Source organism: Biomphalaria glabrata, chromosome 11 (genome assembly GCF_947242115.1).
Source record: "Biomphalaria glabrata chromosome 11, xgBioGlab47.1, whole genome shotgun sequence".
Taxonomy (NCBI): domain Eukaryota; kingdom Metazoa; phylum Mollusca; class Gastropoda; family Planorbidae; genus Biomphalaria; species Biomphalaria glabrata.
In genome coordinates, this window is record NC_074721.1 from 11064588 (window position 1) to 11082740 (window position 18153).

The following is an 18153-nucleotide window of genomic DNA, read 5'->3' on the forward strand; positions in this document are numbered from 1 at the left end:
TTGGCGAAATAATGCTTAAATGACTAATCTCAACTCATATCGCTTCACGTCGTGCATTCTGTGCAGCAAAGACATCTATAACATCATCTACATCGATACTGTCTAGTATTTGTGACTCCGCTGACATTAAAGCCATACTAAGCCTTTCTTGCGTCATTGTGCTCCTGAGATAGTTTTTGATTTACTTGAGCTTTGAGAATGGTCTCTCACATGACGCAATGGAAGTGGCCTGAGTTAGCAGTATTCGGATGGAGGTTGCAAGGTTTGAGCACACATCATTACCGTATGAAGCCAGCTTCCTCAATATATCAATTGGTAATTGTGGCACTGCTTTGTTGAAAAGTGCTCGTGCATCAATGATATCATTGAACAAGCAATTTGCCTGTATTTCATCAAAGTAGCACAGTTTTTCATTTGCGTGTCATCATCCATAGACTCCAAGAGGTGAAAGAAAGAAACCCAAAGGTATCCACATGGTTTTCCAGCCTTTGGAATATGTCCTTCATCTCCATATGAAGTATGTCCAGCACCTCTGTTGCAACACGTTTGAATTGCAGTTCTATTGACATTCCTTCATAAGAACTCAACTCTCCATCAAGTCTTTTCTTTCTTGTGGTTATTTTTTTTATTACAGAAACTCCATAGCATTCATTAACTTCTTTTGCTTTTTCGATGGATTGGGTGATCAGTTTCGTCCGTTTCTCATCATTTTGCAGAAAGCATAAAAGGGTTTCAATTTCTTCAGCAGCTTCCCTATGTGCAGTCCAGACGTTTGTAGTTTCTTCTGAATTATATTGTTATAAACCTGGTGGTGGCACAGATGGGGGTAGTGGTGTGTGTGTAGTCAGCCGACGCAAATCGCCCCAGGCCAGCGCTAGACGAGCGGTCAACCGTGACGAGTTACGACGGTCAGCCGAGACGAGTATCAACATGAAGGTTCGAGTAGGATCGTCATCGTGAACAGAGCTCAGGAGCGTCACTAGGGATGTAGTCATATGACCACCCAGAATGGTCGAGCGACGTTCTGCCCGGTTCTAGAAGGCCAGCAGGGACCCTATATAAAGAGCGAAGGTATCAAAGACGGGGGAGAGACAACTTCTCGAGCTACGGTTCGTTATGACGGCTCAGTACACAAGTCCGAGAAGAGACAGAGAGACCAGTGCAAGAGTTGATACGGCGATTAACGGAGAGATATTTGTACAGTCTTGTGTTACGTGCTGCCAATTGTACAGTATTGGCTGTTATTTATTGACATTAAACTATTACGTTATTTGGAGCCCTGAGTTGTCAAGTTCTTTCAGTTGGTGGTGTCGTGTGGTGCAGTTTGCAGAGAGCCTGGATAGCGAGATTCGTAACAATATTAATTGGGCGCAGGAGATTTGACCCGAGTTCCAGATAAGCAAAAAAAAAAAAAAAAGATAATTTTTCACTGCATGAAGAAGATTCTGTGCACTGCTTTTAGTGTCCATTTTTTCAGTTGTTGGAAGCAATCTAGTGAACCGTGATGTCAAACTTCGTGATTTATTTTGGGTAAAGCCTACTGGAAACAAATACCGTTCATCTTTGTTTTGGAAAAATAAGATACCCTTTAGCACTATCTTTGCTCGCAGTTCCTCAGATATAATTCCAGGCTGGATCTATCCGAAGTCTTTGTGCTTAATTACAGCTTCTTCCACTTCTGGAGAAAGTGATTTTGGAAGACCATCACTTGACTTATCATCACTTACTTCAGATGTTTTCTCTGACTGTGGTAAAAGGTATTCCCTTGGAGTCTATTCAGCACTACTTCTCTCATCAAGAGACAATTTCACTTCTTCGACTGCTGTATCTTTGTATGAATCATTTTAATAGTGATACTTTGAAATTGAGAGTAACCTCTCACGGAAAGTGTTGATACTCTTTGTGGAATAAATACAATAGGGTCACTAACTTATATAACAACTTGAATAGCAAGAGCACATGACAGTGACATAATATTTAATTAATTTAGAAACAAATTTCGGACACTCATTTGGGGGCCCCCCTTTAAAAAGTGGGGGACCGGGGGGATATTCAAATTCTCCCTCCTCCTTTACCCACCCTAGCTACGCCGCTGACTGTTGGGTTTCTTACGCCATTTGTGTAGATGGTATACTGGTAGAGAACGCACTTGCGGCGCTTTTACATATTCTGATGGCGTTTTATAAAAAAATATAAAAAAAAAACAGGCTTTAAGTTTCAACATAACTGCCTGGCATGGCAGTCTGAGCATAAAAAAAAAACTTTTGAAAATTCTAAATACTGCTAGTAAGATCTTAGGCAACAACAAACCGCAATTGGACTTCTATTCGAGGCAAACTTTGCTAAGAAAGCAATAAAATTTTAAGCATAAAAGTGCACCCTCTGTTTCATGATTTTAACATTTTAGATCACTAAGACACCAATTTAAAAAAAAAGAAACAAGTAGACATAAGCACTCTTTTGTTCATTTGGAAGTTAAATCGTTGAACAAAATGTAACATATTGTTGTAAATTTTACATTTAAAGTGTTAAAGAGAAACTGGGGTATGAATGTATATTTGGTGTGCTAACGGTTAAATTGTTTGCTATATCTATCTATAAGGCTTGTCTTCGAGTCCGAAGATTAGGGAGGAATGCAAAATTTCCCGTGGCTGCGCATCCCCAGCTGTAAACTACATATTTTGCCACATCCAGGGCATGCTCTATAATGCATTGTACTTTGTAATACCCTTCCAGTGTCCAGGATCCACTAATTTTCCATAAGCTAATTGGAGGAAATGTAAAAATCTTCAATGTGTCAATGCCCATTATGACAGTACTGCGTACTGTATTGTACACTAGATCGTAGATAACAAGGTTACAAAGACAGTTTGTGTGGAGACACAAGCTCCAAATCGGCCCCCGAAGTGGTCAACTCAGGCAGGTAAAAAGGCACGTACGTATCAATATTTTCAGAAAGAACATAAGAATGAAATTCTATCAAAGACAGATGACAGAGAAGAATAGAGAAAGAAGGTTGACAGATCTTGTGTGGTGCTCCAAAGGTCCACAGACCAAAGGATAGGTCACAGTGAAGTTAGATGTGAGCCTGGCCTAACTATATTAATGTCTTATAATAAATATATGATTCCTCTAATTGTTTTGTAAAGGGACAATTCGTCAAGAAAAAAAAAAATTCCATAAAAAAAATTCCTTAAGTTCAATGTTTTATTGCAATTGGACTACGCTGCAGTTCACGCGATAATATGAAAAACTACTTATTAATTGTTGTTTTTAATTATGTCCAACTTATATGCATACTAAATAGATATTTTCTCTTTAAAAAAAAAAAAAGAAAACATTTTTCTTTGTGTAAATGTAGTAGTTAGTATAACAATTTAAGATTACTTATCGTAGCAATACAAATGTACAAAAAAAAAACAACATAAAAAAAAAAAAACGTTTGTTCAAAATATGGATGTGATATCGTTGTTCCTATTAAGGAGCTTCCAGTGTTTACGTATGAATAGTGAATAGTTGTAAAAGTGGATTTCGTTCACCGACAAATCGTTCACGACTTTTCGTTCACGCGACTATTCGTTCACCAGACATTTCGTTCACCCGACAATTCGTTCACGCGACTATTCGTTCACGCGACATATCGCTCACGGACTATTCGCTCACAGACAACTTGTTCACCGACAGTTGGTTCACGACAAATCGTTCACGCGACTAATTGTTCACGCAACTATTCGTTCATGGCACGGACAAATTGTTCACAGACCAATCGTTCACTGGATAGGGTTCCACGACAATTCGTTCACTGACATTTCGTTCACGCGACTATTCGTTCACCAGACATTTCGTTCACCCGACAATTCGTTCACGCGACATATCACTCACGGACTATTCGCTCACAGACAACTTGTTCACCGACAACTTGTTCATCGACAGTTGGTTCACGACAAATCATTCACGCGACAAATCGTTCACGCGACTATTCGTTCATGGCACGGACAAATTGTTCACAGACAAATAGTTCACTGGATAGTAACATGTTGTTAATATTATATATTCGCGTCGCGTATTTAATTTATTTACATTAAAACTTTTGTAGCTATTATTTCCAAACGCAAAAAAATTCTAGAGATCAGGTCAAATCCGAGTTTATTTAATTTCGTTGTTGTTGTTGTTGTTAATATTTTGTTAATGAGGACAGTATGTGATAAAAATTATACTTAAAATAAAAAAAAAATAAAACAAGATTACAAAGAGAGTTTGTGTTACACAAACTCAGAGGCGGCCCCCGTCGAAGTCGGATCCCTGTCGGATCTGCATATTCGCAAATAATATTCAAGAGGTGATTTAATTTTGATGTAAAATGTTTTACACGTTTCGGATGTTCCTTCAGAGTTGAAGATAATTACTTCCTAGTCCAAACCTCCCGCAGGACGACGGGGGATGGGAGCGGGCAGGGTTTGAACCCTGGGCCATCCATAAATCTGAACGACAGTCCAGCGCGCAAACCGCACGACCAGGCAGCCATCCGATGGTCAAAAGTAATAATGTTTCAAAGATTCATTTGCCGTAAATTTAAATTTAATAAAAAAAATAGTAGATTAGTTTTAGTATATTAAAACATTACAATATTGATCAAAACGTTTGGAAATGAAAATCTACACTTTTTTTTTACACTTTAAGTTTAGAAATTGAAATTCTACATCTTAATCTAGTCTATTTTAGTCTAAACTAGATCTAGAAATTCTAGATCTAGACTCTAAAATAATTTTAATTAGAATATAAATCCAGATCTAGATATACTGTAATAAAAATCTAGATCTAGTTTAAAAAATCTAGATTAGATCTAAATCAAGATATCATTCCTTTTTTAAACGCGAGTCACATAACGAGGCTTAATAAACATTACTATACCGAGTTCTTTTTTCATTTCATTTGAAGAATTAATTCCATATAACGTCAGAGGAAAAAAAAACACTACGTCACACGGCCTAGCTAGACTAAAAATCGCCTTCATCGATACGAGCCATTTATCCGAGTGTTCATAGACTTTGGTGCACCGAGTGCGTTCTTTAAGCATTTCATTTAAAGAATTCATTCCATATGACGTCAAAGGAAAAAAAAACACTACGTCACACGGCCTAGCTAGAATAAAAATCGCCTTCATCATTACGAGCCTTTTATCGAGTGTTCATAGACATTGGTGCACCGAGTGCGTTCTTTTAGCATTTCATTTAAAGAATTCATTCCATATGACGTCAAAGGAAAAAAAAACACTACGTCACAAGGCCTAGCTAGACTAAAAATCACCTTTATCAACACGAGCCATTTCTCGAGTGTTCATAGACATTGGTGCACCGAGTGCGTTCTTTTAGCATTTCATTTAAAGAATTCATTCCATGTGACGTCAAAGGAAAAAAAAACACTACGTCACACGGCTAAGTTAGACTAAAATATGTTTTCATTAATACAAGCAATTTTTTCGAGGGTTAATAGACATTGGTGCACCGAGTGCGTTCTTTTAACATTACATTTAAAGAGTCCATTCATATGACGTCAAAGAAAAAAAATTCCATTACCTCACAATAGGCTAGTACCGGTACCATAAAAAAAAATGTCTTTATTTACACGAGATATTTAACGAGGGTTCATAGACATTGGTGCACTGAGTTCTAATAGATATTATTTAAAAAGGATCAAAGCCACATTGTTTTTGCGTTTTGTCTGTCAGTCGGTCTGTCCGTTATCTTGATATAAAAAAAAACAACTAAAAGTTATTAAAAATTGATTAACCTTTATTTTACGTTTCAAAACATCGCAATAATTTTTAGGTATGAACACAATTGAAAAGTTTATATAATAGATTGTTCCGGATGTTTGTATAAATAGTAAAAGAAAAAGAGCATTTCAGATAAATGTAATACCGTTAATTAAATTTTTTGGATGGTCTCGTATAAAAATTAGATATACTACAGCCACGTGGAGAGATTTTCATACCTTACTTTGGTGTTTGGATTCTGTTTTCCTTAAAAATCGGAACATAATATTAACGATAATTAGATTTTTTAATGTTTTAGGTACAAAGTTAAATGTACTGTAAGAGAGTAGTGAGTTAAAATATTTTTCATAAAAATCCATAAAAACATTATTTCGTAAATGAGAAGATTATTTGTTTATTAATTAGAAGAGGGAGTTCAAACAATTATTTGGCGTTAGTAGATTTTTAAATAAATTCGGAAATTTCTGGCGACGATTTGTAAGAAACAAAATCCGGAACTTTCTTTATCGATTTCAAAACTTCTATGTTATGTTTTACAAGAAAATTAAATGTCTAAAAAGTAATTTTCAGTAATCAATTCTAGTAAATTACTTTTTTTAAAAGCCTTATGCGATTTCAAACAATCATTAGGCATAATTCATGTTTTATAAAACAATATCCGGAACATTTTTACACTTAATGAAATATAAGTCAGTATAGAGATTATGATTTAGCATTAATATGCTATTTACATAAAAAACGGAACAACATATTATTGATAATGTGTTTTTGCAACGTTTAAGCATGGAAATTGAATGTAATATTATAAGTTAGAAGAGCAAACAAACATTTGTTGGCGTTGATTAGTTTTGCACAAAAAAATCCGGAACAATCAATTTTAGATACTTAAAACTATTGAGATGTTATGGGAGGAACATTAAAGGGTAAATCAGATTTTCAATAGCTTTTAGAGTTCTAGTTTTTTAAATCTAATCGTGACGGACAGACCGACCAACAGACAAAACGCACAAAAATAAGCTTCTTTTATTCGGATGGGGGCACTAAACAAAACATAAATAAAATCTGATTTTTAAAAAAAAAGTTTAAGGAATTGGTTTAGCACCTGATCATGTTGCGACGTTACGCTACTGCACGAAAATCGCTGCATAAAAAGTCCATTTAAAAAAATGTGCGTGATATTTACATACAAAGTGCATTATTAGCCTTTATAAACAAACAGAAATGTTTTCTTTTAATTTTAGCAGCTAGTTGACCAGAAAAAACGTCTTTAACTATTATTTGTATTTGTTGTAAACATTTCCTGTACATTTTAAAAATATATTTGACTTAGTGATACTGAAAATACACAAAAATTGTCCATCTTTGTTAGCATATTGTAACATTGCCTCCCTTACATTTAAGTAATTGTTTTAGAATTGGTGTATTTTTATGAAAAAATCGCTTGCATAATTAATTTTATAAATTAAACGGTTTGCTTTTAGAAAACCAAAAGTAGCCGTTGCACCTAAACTTTTCAAGCCGGATTTAATGATGAAATAATTTTTTTCATATCTCTTCTAGTTTTCGAGATCTGAGTGTGACAGACGGACAGACGGACAGACGGACATTTTGCACAAACCTAATTGCGGCTTTTTCCCCTTACGGGGGCCGCTAAAAAGAGATCTTACAAGCTAGCTGAAAAAAGTAAACGGGCCCTCACTTTAATATAGGTAACATTTTTACTTTCACCTTTAATATACCTTTACACGACCTCTTTTTTTTCATCTACCGGGAATCTACCCATTCATCTGGATACTCTAGTTAACACCTAGTGGAGTGCTAGTCAGAATGGCTCCTCTGGAAGTAATAAAACTTTATTGGATATTGCCTATACACATGTTCAATCTGTTAACATTGAAAATATCTACTAGACACTAGTATAGTACTTTCCATCAAGTTTAAAAGAAGTTTTATTTTACTTTTATTTTAGTTAACTTGTTTCTATATGTGACCACCCATTGGTAGACTAATTTGATTGCTTGGACTTCAATAACAAATTTATTGAAACAATTTTATATTGTTGTATTGCGATAAATTTATTATTTTTTGATAGAGAACCAAAATATTTCCTAGTCTGTATATGTAATTAGTTGTTTTTTTTCTTAGATGTCTTAATTGATAAGTATTAACCTTAGATCAGTATCTAGTATGTGACGGTCAGAGTTGAACAGAAAAACCATATATTTTACCAAATCTAGTACCATTGTTAAAAATCCAAATTATCTCTCGTAAAAATACTGAAAAGATTGTGGAGAAATACTAGTGTGTCTGAGCTAGCCAGGAAAATCAGTGACTTGGAAAGAATTTAAGTCATTGGTTAATATGCATGACTGAATGCATGACGCGTAGGACGTAAACATCTTTTTTTTTTTTTTTTTTTTGAAGAAACGTCTGTATTATATAAGATAAGATTTGTTTTTGTTAATAAGATATCAATAAAATGGGTATGTTAATTAAACATCTGGACCGCTATTAAGAAGATAAGCAAATATGGGTAGGGCGAACAAGACTACATGACGGACATAAGTGTAAAAGAAGGCCTACATGTTGAAAGTAAAAATGTTACCTATAGTAAAGTGATGGCCCTCTTAAATGTTTCAGCTTGCTTGTAATATCTCTTTTTTCTTTTAAGTATAATTTTTATCACATACTGTCCTCATTAACAAAATATTAACAACAAACCAACAAACAAATTAACAAAGAATTTAGGATCATGCCCGATCTCTAGCAATTTTTTGTTTTTTTTTTAAATATCCAGTGAACGATTTGTCTGTGAACAATTTGTCTCTGAACGAATTGTTAGTAAACGATTAGTCGCGTGAATGATTTGTCGTGAACCAGTTGTCGGTGAACAAGTTGTCGGTGAGCGAATAGTCCGTGAGCGATGTGTCGCGTGAACGAATAGTCGGGTGAACGAAAAGTCGTGAACGATTTGTCGGTGAACGAAACGTCAGTGAACGAATTGTCGTGTCCCCATATTCTTTTGAAAAAACTGCTTGCATAAGTGATTTAAAAAATTAGATTTTTCGCTTTCAGAAAAGAAAAAAAGTAGACGCTGCATCAGAACTTTGAATGGTCTAAAATATTATGATGTCGGATTTTCACTATATTTTCTAGTTTACGAGATCTAAACGGGACGGATCGACGGACAGACATATTTCACACAAAACTAATAAGCGTCTCTTTCCCTTGCGGGAAAAATCCAATAGTGTTACTGATAGAGCGGAGATTTCCGTTTTAATGAATGAGGCTATTAATATATCTAAGCGGAGATTTCCGTTTTATTAAAAAGGCTATTATTACCTATACCGTAATGTATATTTTTAGATCTAGTTATAAAACTAAGTCATCTAAGAGTAGCTAGAAATATGCTAGATTTTGATTTAATAACATCAATGTCAGATATGATTCATTGGTATCATTTTTATTTTATTACTAAACTTCTTGATCAATATCTTTTTACCTTAGACTCTAGTCTAGATTACTCTAGATTTTAGAGTCCAGGTCAGGTTAGTCGAGTGAGCACCAGTCAGTGTCTGTACTACTGTAGTTGTAGTGAAGTGAGTAGCCTATTGTCGAGCATGCACTTTTTAAGACTTTTATAATCTTATCACTTTAATTATTAATAATTTTATTATATCGTCTAGATTCTAGATCTATAGTATTTTATCTAGATATAAGATTCTAAGCTACATAAAATTTCTTTGGATGTGAATGGTGAGCATCTTTTAGTACTTTTACTTTTAGTAAACTTCACATTAAGCCATTAACAATATATTTGAATATAAATATTTATATATATATTTATATATACTGGCACCAAGACCAGTACTGATGGTGACTTTGAAGGCCGATCCGTCAGTACATAGCTTTATATTTTATATATAAATATATATATATATATATAGACAGAGATTGTGGACTTTCTGTTTGTTGTATTCAATGGGCACTGAAAATATATTCCAGGAAGCTGCAGCTAGAAAGGGCTATAGCAGTGAGCAAATGGGCTGAGGAGTCGTTGAAGAGGAGAAAGGCAGATGCCCAATCAGCTACTCATAAAATTTGTGTACTTGCTGAAACTGTGACTAATTTGCCTAAATTGGACCACTCATCATAACAGAATAAAACCTAGGATACTGGAGTCTCCACGAAATTAAGAATGGCACTGCAAATGATGATAGTGATAGGAAAGGAACTGGCACCTTACTCCTCATTCTAAAAGAGTCATTTTTGCCATTTCTGTTTTTTTTTAGTAAGGCCATAAAAGTTGTTTTTTTTTGGTAAAAATTGACACAAGATCAGTGTTGGGTGGAATTTTGAATGTTTAACAGTGTTGAGTTTCTGTCTAAAAAGTAAGCAGAATCATCATTACCAGTGCTGACAAAAGGGGAAAAGAAAAAAACACCACAGAATTTTCAGTCCTAAAACCTGCTTGTTCTTCTATCTAAAACAAATTATTTTAAAAGTCGCCAGGAGTCCACAGATTCGAGAAAAAAAAATGTTTCTCCAGTTAAGTTGAAACAGTTTTGCTCCATTTCAAAACCTAAAAATCTACAGAACACTTAGCGCTTAAATCTTGCATCCTTTTTTTTTTAGACATGTTGGAGGTCAAGATAATGATGAAGATTATATTTCTCTTATTAATGGGGCATCCTTGGATACTTGTCAGAAGCCAGTCATCACTATGCACTACAATATGTACTAAGGGAAAATTTTGTGTAGAGGATGACTGCTATCCTTGTCCTTCTGGGTAAGTTGTTTTTGTGCACACAACAATGATGTTTAATAGAATATAACTGAAGAAAATGTATCTTTTGTAAAACTGATAATGTAGAAAATATTGTACTTTTCTTTTTTTTTTTTTTTTTTTTTTTTTTAATTTTTTTTTTTACAAATACAACAAATTCTAAGAAGTGAGCAAAAACCAGTGATTTGACTAAAACCACATAACTATATAACATTGTTTGAATAAAATCATTGCTTATAAATATGATCTAAGAACACACCATTTCTTTTAACTGCTGCATTAAGTCTTAATTTGTTTTTTTTTTTTTTTTTTAAAGCAGTGTAGCTCTGTCACATCAAAAACAAAAATTTTTGAGTTTCATTCATAAGTATATTGACTTCATGCCAGATGCAGACCTTATGTCAACTACAAATATATTTGGTTTGTCAATTGATACGTTGGTGTAATTGTACTACTGAAAAAAAATCTGTTTGCATTTTTTGTGTGTTTACATGTTTTGTATCTTCTTTTGGAATTTAAGAATAATACATCCTTGCCCACACCTCCCACAGGACTTCAGGGGACCGCTGCTGGCTGGGTTCAAGTCCAGGACCAATAATTGATTAAGACGACAGCCCAGAGCGCATACCACATGACCATACAGTCTGTCATGTTAAAATAAAAAAAATATATATATGGTAAAGCAAAGAAAAGTATTGTAGTCTTCAATGATCCAACTCATAAGTTTTTATGAGTTTTATGAAGCCAGCCTTTTGTAAGGGGGATATAGTAAAATGTATGACTTTGTTCTACATAATTTCTATCTACAAAACACAAAAGACTTATAAAAGGACTAGCTTTAATGAACATTCATAACATGAATTTGGAGTCAAAACATAATTTAAAAACTAAATGTTAAGGAAAATGTAAAAATATTGCATTATAATTATATGTCTTTAAGCTTTTCTTTTTATTATAATTTCATAATCCACATGGACTCCATTGGGGGATATTACATCACTTTTCTATACCACCTGACTTAGGGGGATGGGTGGGAGTGAAAGAAATTTTGTTCATCTGGGGGGAGGGGGGTGGGGAAACAGCTAAAAGTTTGAGAAATGCTGTAGTACTAGTAGAAGTGAACCCAGAAAGAAAGATAATGAACAGGTGTTGTGTGTAATAATGACTGTTTTGGCATTGGTCTGTAAGATGATTTGACTGTTTGGTGTACTTGGGTAGTTTACTAGTGCTAGTTCAAGTGCTCTCCTTTCTGCTCTATGGTTACTATTGAGTTTTCTAGTCTTCCCACAGGCCCATTTGATTAGTATTTGAGCTCTTACGTTTGTGTTGGATTTTAGAGATGATCCGTTTGACCCATTGGTTGCTGGGTAATGTGTTTTTAGAAAAGATTTCACTAATTTGTTTTGCTTTTTTTTTTTTTTTTTTTTTGGTTGTCGTCAAATTTTTAGTTATGTTTTCACTGCTGTCTCTTATAGAAGGAAGGGAGCTTTGGTTCCATGGGGAAAATGCACTGTGCTGCTTTGTTGATTCAATGGTTATATTTTCTAATTGGTATTTCTTTTTAAGGTTCAGTGATTCTTGAATTATAAGAGATTTTTTTAGCCAGTTTTGAGTGCCAGACTTGTGGATTTTGGTTCCATTTTTGTGAACATGGACAGTTTTTTTTTCTCTTCTTTTATTCTATGAAACCAGGACAGCGATTTCCTCCATGGCTCTAATGGGTGTTGTTTTTGTTGCTCCTGTTATTATCCTTAGGCCTATATTTTGTACCTTGTCTATTTTGTGCAAGTTTGTTTTCCATCTGCTGAGCCCCAAGCTGTGGCACTTTATTCTAGAGTGGGCCTGATGTAACTGGTGTATGTCTTTTTTTTTTTTAATGTTGTGATTTGCTCCCAAGCCACTGCCAGCTTAGATTAGTTTGTCATTTGAACTATTTTCTTTATGTCTATGTTATCGTAGCATCTTGAGCCTACATTATGTTTGCTAATAGCTCTATATAAATTAAATTATTATTTTTATTAATATATCATGTTGCTTTCAATGTAATGATCCATTTTGTTTTAGTCAATGAGGTTCACATAGTTGATTAACTGTTATTTCCTTTGGACCATAGTTCTAATAATAGGTCTCACATTTTTTTAAAATCCATTTAGGACTGGATTACCTTTGATCAGTGCTTTTTTTTTTTTTTAAATTAGATGCCAGTACTCAGTGATGGATTGCCTAACTTTTAACTACTAATAAATTAATAATAAACATTAAAATACAAGAAAATTAATAATTTTACCCACACGTTGAAAAAGGTGCCGGTACGGTGTACTTGTAAAACCATTGGCAACAAAATCTGTTGAACTTCAGGAGCCCTCTGAATTATTTCTAGTAAAGTAAAACAAGCAAACTATTGGTTTCACTTTTATCTCTATAATGTTTTAGTTTCCAAAACTGGGTACTTATGATTATGTCTGTTTTATCTTCTCTTATAATATATAATGTACCAGTATATAATAATTTTTTTTTTCAGAAGTTTCACTGCAAAAGATGACCATACAGAGAGGTACTGCAAAAAGTGGACATCAATGCCAGTGAAAAATTCAGTTATAATTGAGAATGGTACATCTACAAGTGATATAATTTGGGGCTGTGACATTGGATTTGAAAGGAAAAACATTTCAAATGATGGCACATGGGATTGTGTTAAAGTGACAACTACCAGTCCACCAAGTTCATCTCCTATGCCACCCACAACCACATCTACTACTGTTACTAGTGTGGGAACTGAAACAACAGCATCCCCTAGCACTTCTCAGGAACATGATTCTTCACTATTAATAGGTTTAACATTTGGGATAATTGCAATAGCAATACTGTTTGTTTTGTTTATGTTATGGAGATTGAAAAAGCTTCAATGTATACTAAAACGACCTGCTCTAAAAAGGAGTGCAACAAAAAATGAAAAGCCAATACCAGAAAAACAACATTTAATAACAGAAAATCACAAGTTAAATCCAGTGAAAAACAATCTAGAACTGACTAAACTGTACTACACCATTGTTGGTGTCATAGGATTAGACGATTGTGTTAAAATGTTTAGATCTATTGATGATGAAAGTGGAAGATTTAACAGAAATATATCTCCTTTGGATGAAAAGATGTGTGTCGAGTCTTTTCAAAGCTGGGAATCTCTAAATCCTAAAGTAAAACACTGTAAATGTATAGCAGATACCCTTGAAACAATAGGATACAAGCTGCCTCCAAACAATGATTTCAAAGATCCAGTATTGCTAAACATTTGTCTATGTGAAATGAAACAACTAAATGATGTTTATAAGAAGTTTCTACTCAAACTGCCACGTTTGTTAGGTGAGGCCAGATACACTCTCATAAATTTTCTAGAATTAAAGTCTATGCATGAAATAAGATGTACTGGTAGAACAGACACAGATTTTATGACATGCATAGGTAACTGGAGTTATAAGTATCCTTACAATCCTTATGATACAGACTGGTATCCATTATCAGTTATAAAAAGAGAGCTGAAGAATATGGAACTAAATAGTGTTGCAGAAGACTTTGATTCTCTTGCCGAAGAAGTTACCTGTGTTCTAAAAAATTATTTAGATTTAAAACGAATATTCTACCTAGCTATTCAAATTATAGGCCATGAGAAATGTGAAGAGTTTTTTAAGTCTGTTGAATTTAAGGATGAACTAGTATTGACTTCAGCCAGTCAGTGTATGGATACTTTTGAGAACTGGAAGAAAAGACATCCCAATGCTTCTCATAAAAAAGACATTTTGGATTTTCTTTTCAATAAAGGTTACATAAATACAAAATTCTCAGACAATGAAGACACTCTGAAGGTCATTGACTTTTTATCAAGAATAGTTGGCTACCCTTCATTGATAAAAAATGAAAGCACTATTGAGTTAGAAATCTGAGACAATCCCCATGTCGCCAACTCAGCAGTTCCCCTCTCTCACATAGCTGATGGGTCCGATGGAACAGCAAGTGCTGATACAGATAGGAATTTGTGGCAGTGCAGGCTTTGCCAGGGTGAGGCATTGTTTGCTGCAAGCTGCTTAAGGGTCACCATCAACTACAAGGTGGCCACACTTTGTCATCAGTGTATCTATAGCAAAGATATGCCCTTGTACCTTAGCGAATCGATCACTCCATATGTCCCTCAGAGAGCCCTGGGCTCAATGGACTCAACGCTTTTAGTGGTGCTATGTTTCTCCCTCAAAAGCTACGGTCTGCGGGCTTTTTCAGTGCACAGACCAAAGGTTTGGAATTGTTCTCAGACCGACAACATGCTACACTTCTTTCAAGAAGAACATTAAGACCTACCTGTTTGAAACTTTTTTTTAGATTAGTTTGTCATTTTAGCTGAGGCGTTTGTGTTTGAAATGTTATCACAGCGCCTTGAGCTTACATTTTGTTTGTTAACAGCGCTTTATTAAAATTATTATTATCTCCTGATTTTTCCCAAGGGTTGACTCCTGAAGCCTTTCCCATGTTAAGGTATATCTGCAATGCAGCAGAGGTTTCAGAGTTTTCCTGCTGTGTATTATGACCAAAAAAAAGAGTGAAATGTTTTTTTAGCATTATTAGAGGAAATAATCTAAAAATGTAGGCATGTATCTTGGCTGTTTACACTGTGACAATTATTTCTTTTTTAATTGCTACAATCCCAGATATACATACCTTTAGTAAACTAACAATATATTATTGTTTGTTTTTAGACTGTACCATTTAAACAAGCAACATTTAAAAAAATACTTACAAAAAACAACAAAGATTATATAAGGAAAAGAGCAGCATAATTACTGTCATATCTCTAAATTCTGCCAGATTGTTCTCCCTTATTCCATTTAAATCAAAACTAATTAATTTATTTATCTGATGGATTCATGCATTTTCCTCGACATTGTGCAAAGTATCAACTTGATTGGAGAATGGGAAAGTGGGAGAAATAATGCGTACAAGATTAGAGAGACAGACACAGTGATTTTAAATAAGCTTTGTAAATAGTTTGTGTGTATGTTTTTATATTGTTAAGAAACTAAATCAGGTGTAGCCAGACAAAGGAGAGTGTCAAAACTGATTGTTTGTTGCAAATATTCTAAAGTATTTTAAAACTTTCATACCAAAAACAAGTAAACGCTATTACTTTGCTGGTATGTGAATCTTTATTTGATATGTAGCATTTGTACATGTACTAAGTAGTACCTGGTATGGAAAAAGTCTTTTTTTTTTAGTGAAAATATACATGCAAAGTCAGTTGACACCAACTTGTGAGATCATGCCTTATGTAGTATTATATCATACCATATTATTTACTGCAATCTATCTACGTGTGTCCCACTTCATATATTTTATATGTTATATTGATGTACTTTTTACTATATATTTTATATGTCACATTTAGGAATGTATTCGGTGTAAAAATAATTTATATTTAACAGTTATTATGCCATCTTTTTCTGATTCCCCAAAAATATTTGTATTCCTCACAACTTTGTCACTTTTGTTATAGCAAGGCAGATATATACTCGTATTAGGAATACAAAAAATGTTCAGTGGTTTAAAAAGTGATGGGGGCGGTGGAATTTTGTTCTAGTTTGATGTGTAAATGCAGTGACTCCCAAAACATCTGCCCTGAGACTGCTAGCGCCACCTATCTCGTATAGGCCTGCTTGAAGTTCTTCAGAAATGAAGATATAATTGCTATAGCCCAAACCTCCCAAAGGACGGCATTGTATGGCTAGGGCAAGGTTTGAACTTGGGAGGGCTGTCGTGTCCATTCATCCTTGCTAACTTGAATGTGGGTCGTTATCAATAGCTGATAGCAAGTAAAAGTAATATGTTACATATTGTTGTAATATACTGGATGGATGGCTGCCTGGTCATATGTTTTGCGCTCTTGACTGTCTTTTAGATGATCCTGGGTTTGAACCCCGCCTATCCGCTAGTAGGCTATGTAATAATCTTCAAATCTGAAGGAACATCCGAAACATGTAAAATGCTAACTGGTGAGCCCGTGTGCCTTTGATATTAACTAGCCCAGTTTTGTGGTACTGGTATCCTAATGATTTTTATTCTGAAATAAACACTATATTACACAAGTTCGGCATGTAGTCTATTGTTAAACATGTTTTCTTTTTATAACCATATATATATATATATATATATATATATATATTTGTTAAAGGTATTGTCTACAATGAAAGCCACCAATTGTCGAATAGGCCCACAATAAAACATCGATTGCAGACGTATTAATACAGCTTCACAATCAACCACATCTTGATAACTCTTTTTTTTGTTACACGTTGACTTGTAAATGATCGGATATTAAATACCAGAAATAAAGGCTAGATCTCAGTCCTTATGTAGGCTACTTTACCCTTCAATCCATTAGCACGAGCTTCAGTCTCCACCCTTGCCCTACTTGACCCCTTTCTCGTTCTTGCCCCTTTTCTCTCCAGCCCTTACTTTTACAACCTCTTCCTATAAAAATTTATCGTGATCGCCTGCGTTCTTCCTGATTTCCTCTACTCTATTCTCACTTTTACATCGTTGGGACATACAAATATAATCGTTAAATTTCTTCTAGAGAAAAGATGGACGAGTCAAAATCATGAAAGGATCTAGATCTTTATTGGGCTATTTCAAACAGCAAGTTAAACGATTTAAAAACAAAAAAAAAGAAAACATGGAAACCTTTGCAAACTCTCATCATAAAAATAGAAAAAAGATATAAAAAAAAACTTAATATACAGCTGACCAACCTTTGTAAGAGTGATTAGTTTGATCTTAATTACTAATTAATAATAGATTTTTAAAAAAGTGACATTTTTTGCCCCATTCATACCTCCTCCCCCAACCAAGCCCCTAAAAAAATTGGTTAAGCGAATGTATAAATCTGCTCAGAGTTTATAGAGTTCTAATGATATAGAATTATAGATCTATAAATCCGAATCAGAAACCCCATGCTGAGAATTACTCCCTTAGAGCACGGAAGAGGAAGCGGGCAGTGAGTTTTAAGGTCGCCTTGCCAACGTACAGCCCTAATGCCGCACACATGGACCAGTTCTCTCTCTCTCTCATTCCATGTCCCGATCGTCCCTCATGCAAAACGCGACATTCGTAAAGAATGTGGTTTACTGTTTCTTCGTCCTCGACGCAGTGGCGGCACCGTGAGTCGTAATTCTCGCTAAACCGTCCAAAGTATGCGCCTATTGGACAGTGTCCGGCTCGGAACTGGGCTAGGACGGCCTGTTCCGCACGGCTGAGCTCCCACCATGCGTCCTTTCGCTCATACATATCCAGACTTAGAACGTCTTTTTTTTTTTTTAAATATAGATAAAACTATTAAATGAATAAGGACTACCATCGGGAAAAAGCCCTGACGTATGTCTGTTCAAAGTAGAGACCTTTAGCCAAATTTTTTAATGTATTATAATTTTAAAAGTTAAAACGGTCAAACTAAAGTTTTCCCAGTGTGGCCAATTAGCTAGTATTTCTTTTCTCAAAATATAGACATCAACTGTCACATTTCTTGGAAAATCTTTCAAGCCATTTTCAAGAT

The 18153-nt window shown here is 34.6% G+C and overlaps 1 protein-coding gene across 3 annotated transcripts; it reads left to right on the plus strand.

Annotated features, from left to right (window-relative positions):
* Positions 1 to 9143: 9143 nt before the first annotated feature.
* LOC106052729 (uncharacterized) lies at positions 9144 to 16691 on the plus strand. Of its 3 annotated transcripts, none has more exons than XM_013208158.2 (3): positions 9144 to 9375; positions 10412 to 10565; positions 13084 to 16691. In XM_013208158.2, exons 2-3 carry the CDS (start codon positions 10414 to 10416, stop codon positions 14498 to 14500), a joined length of 1569 nt encoding a protein of 522 aa, XP_013063612.2. In that variant the 5' UTR covers positions 9144 to 9375; positions 10412 to 10413; the 3' UTR covers positions 14501 to 16691. The 3 variants fall into 3 exon arrangements, with proteins under 3 accessions (XP_013063612.2, XP_013063614.2, XP_013063615.2); XM_013208160.2 differs by having other exon boundaries at positions 9144 to 9230; XM_013208161.2 differs by lacking the exon at positions 9144 to 9375 and adding an exon at positions 9390 to 9532.
* Positions 16692 to 18153: the final 1462 nt, after the last annotated feature.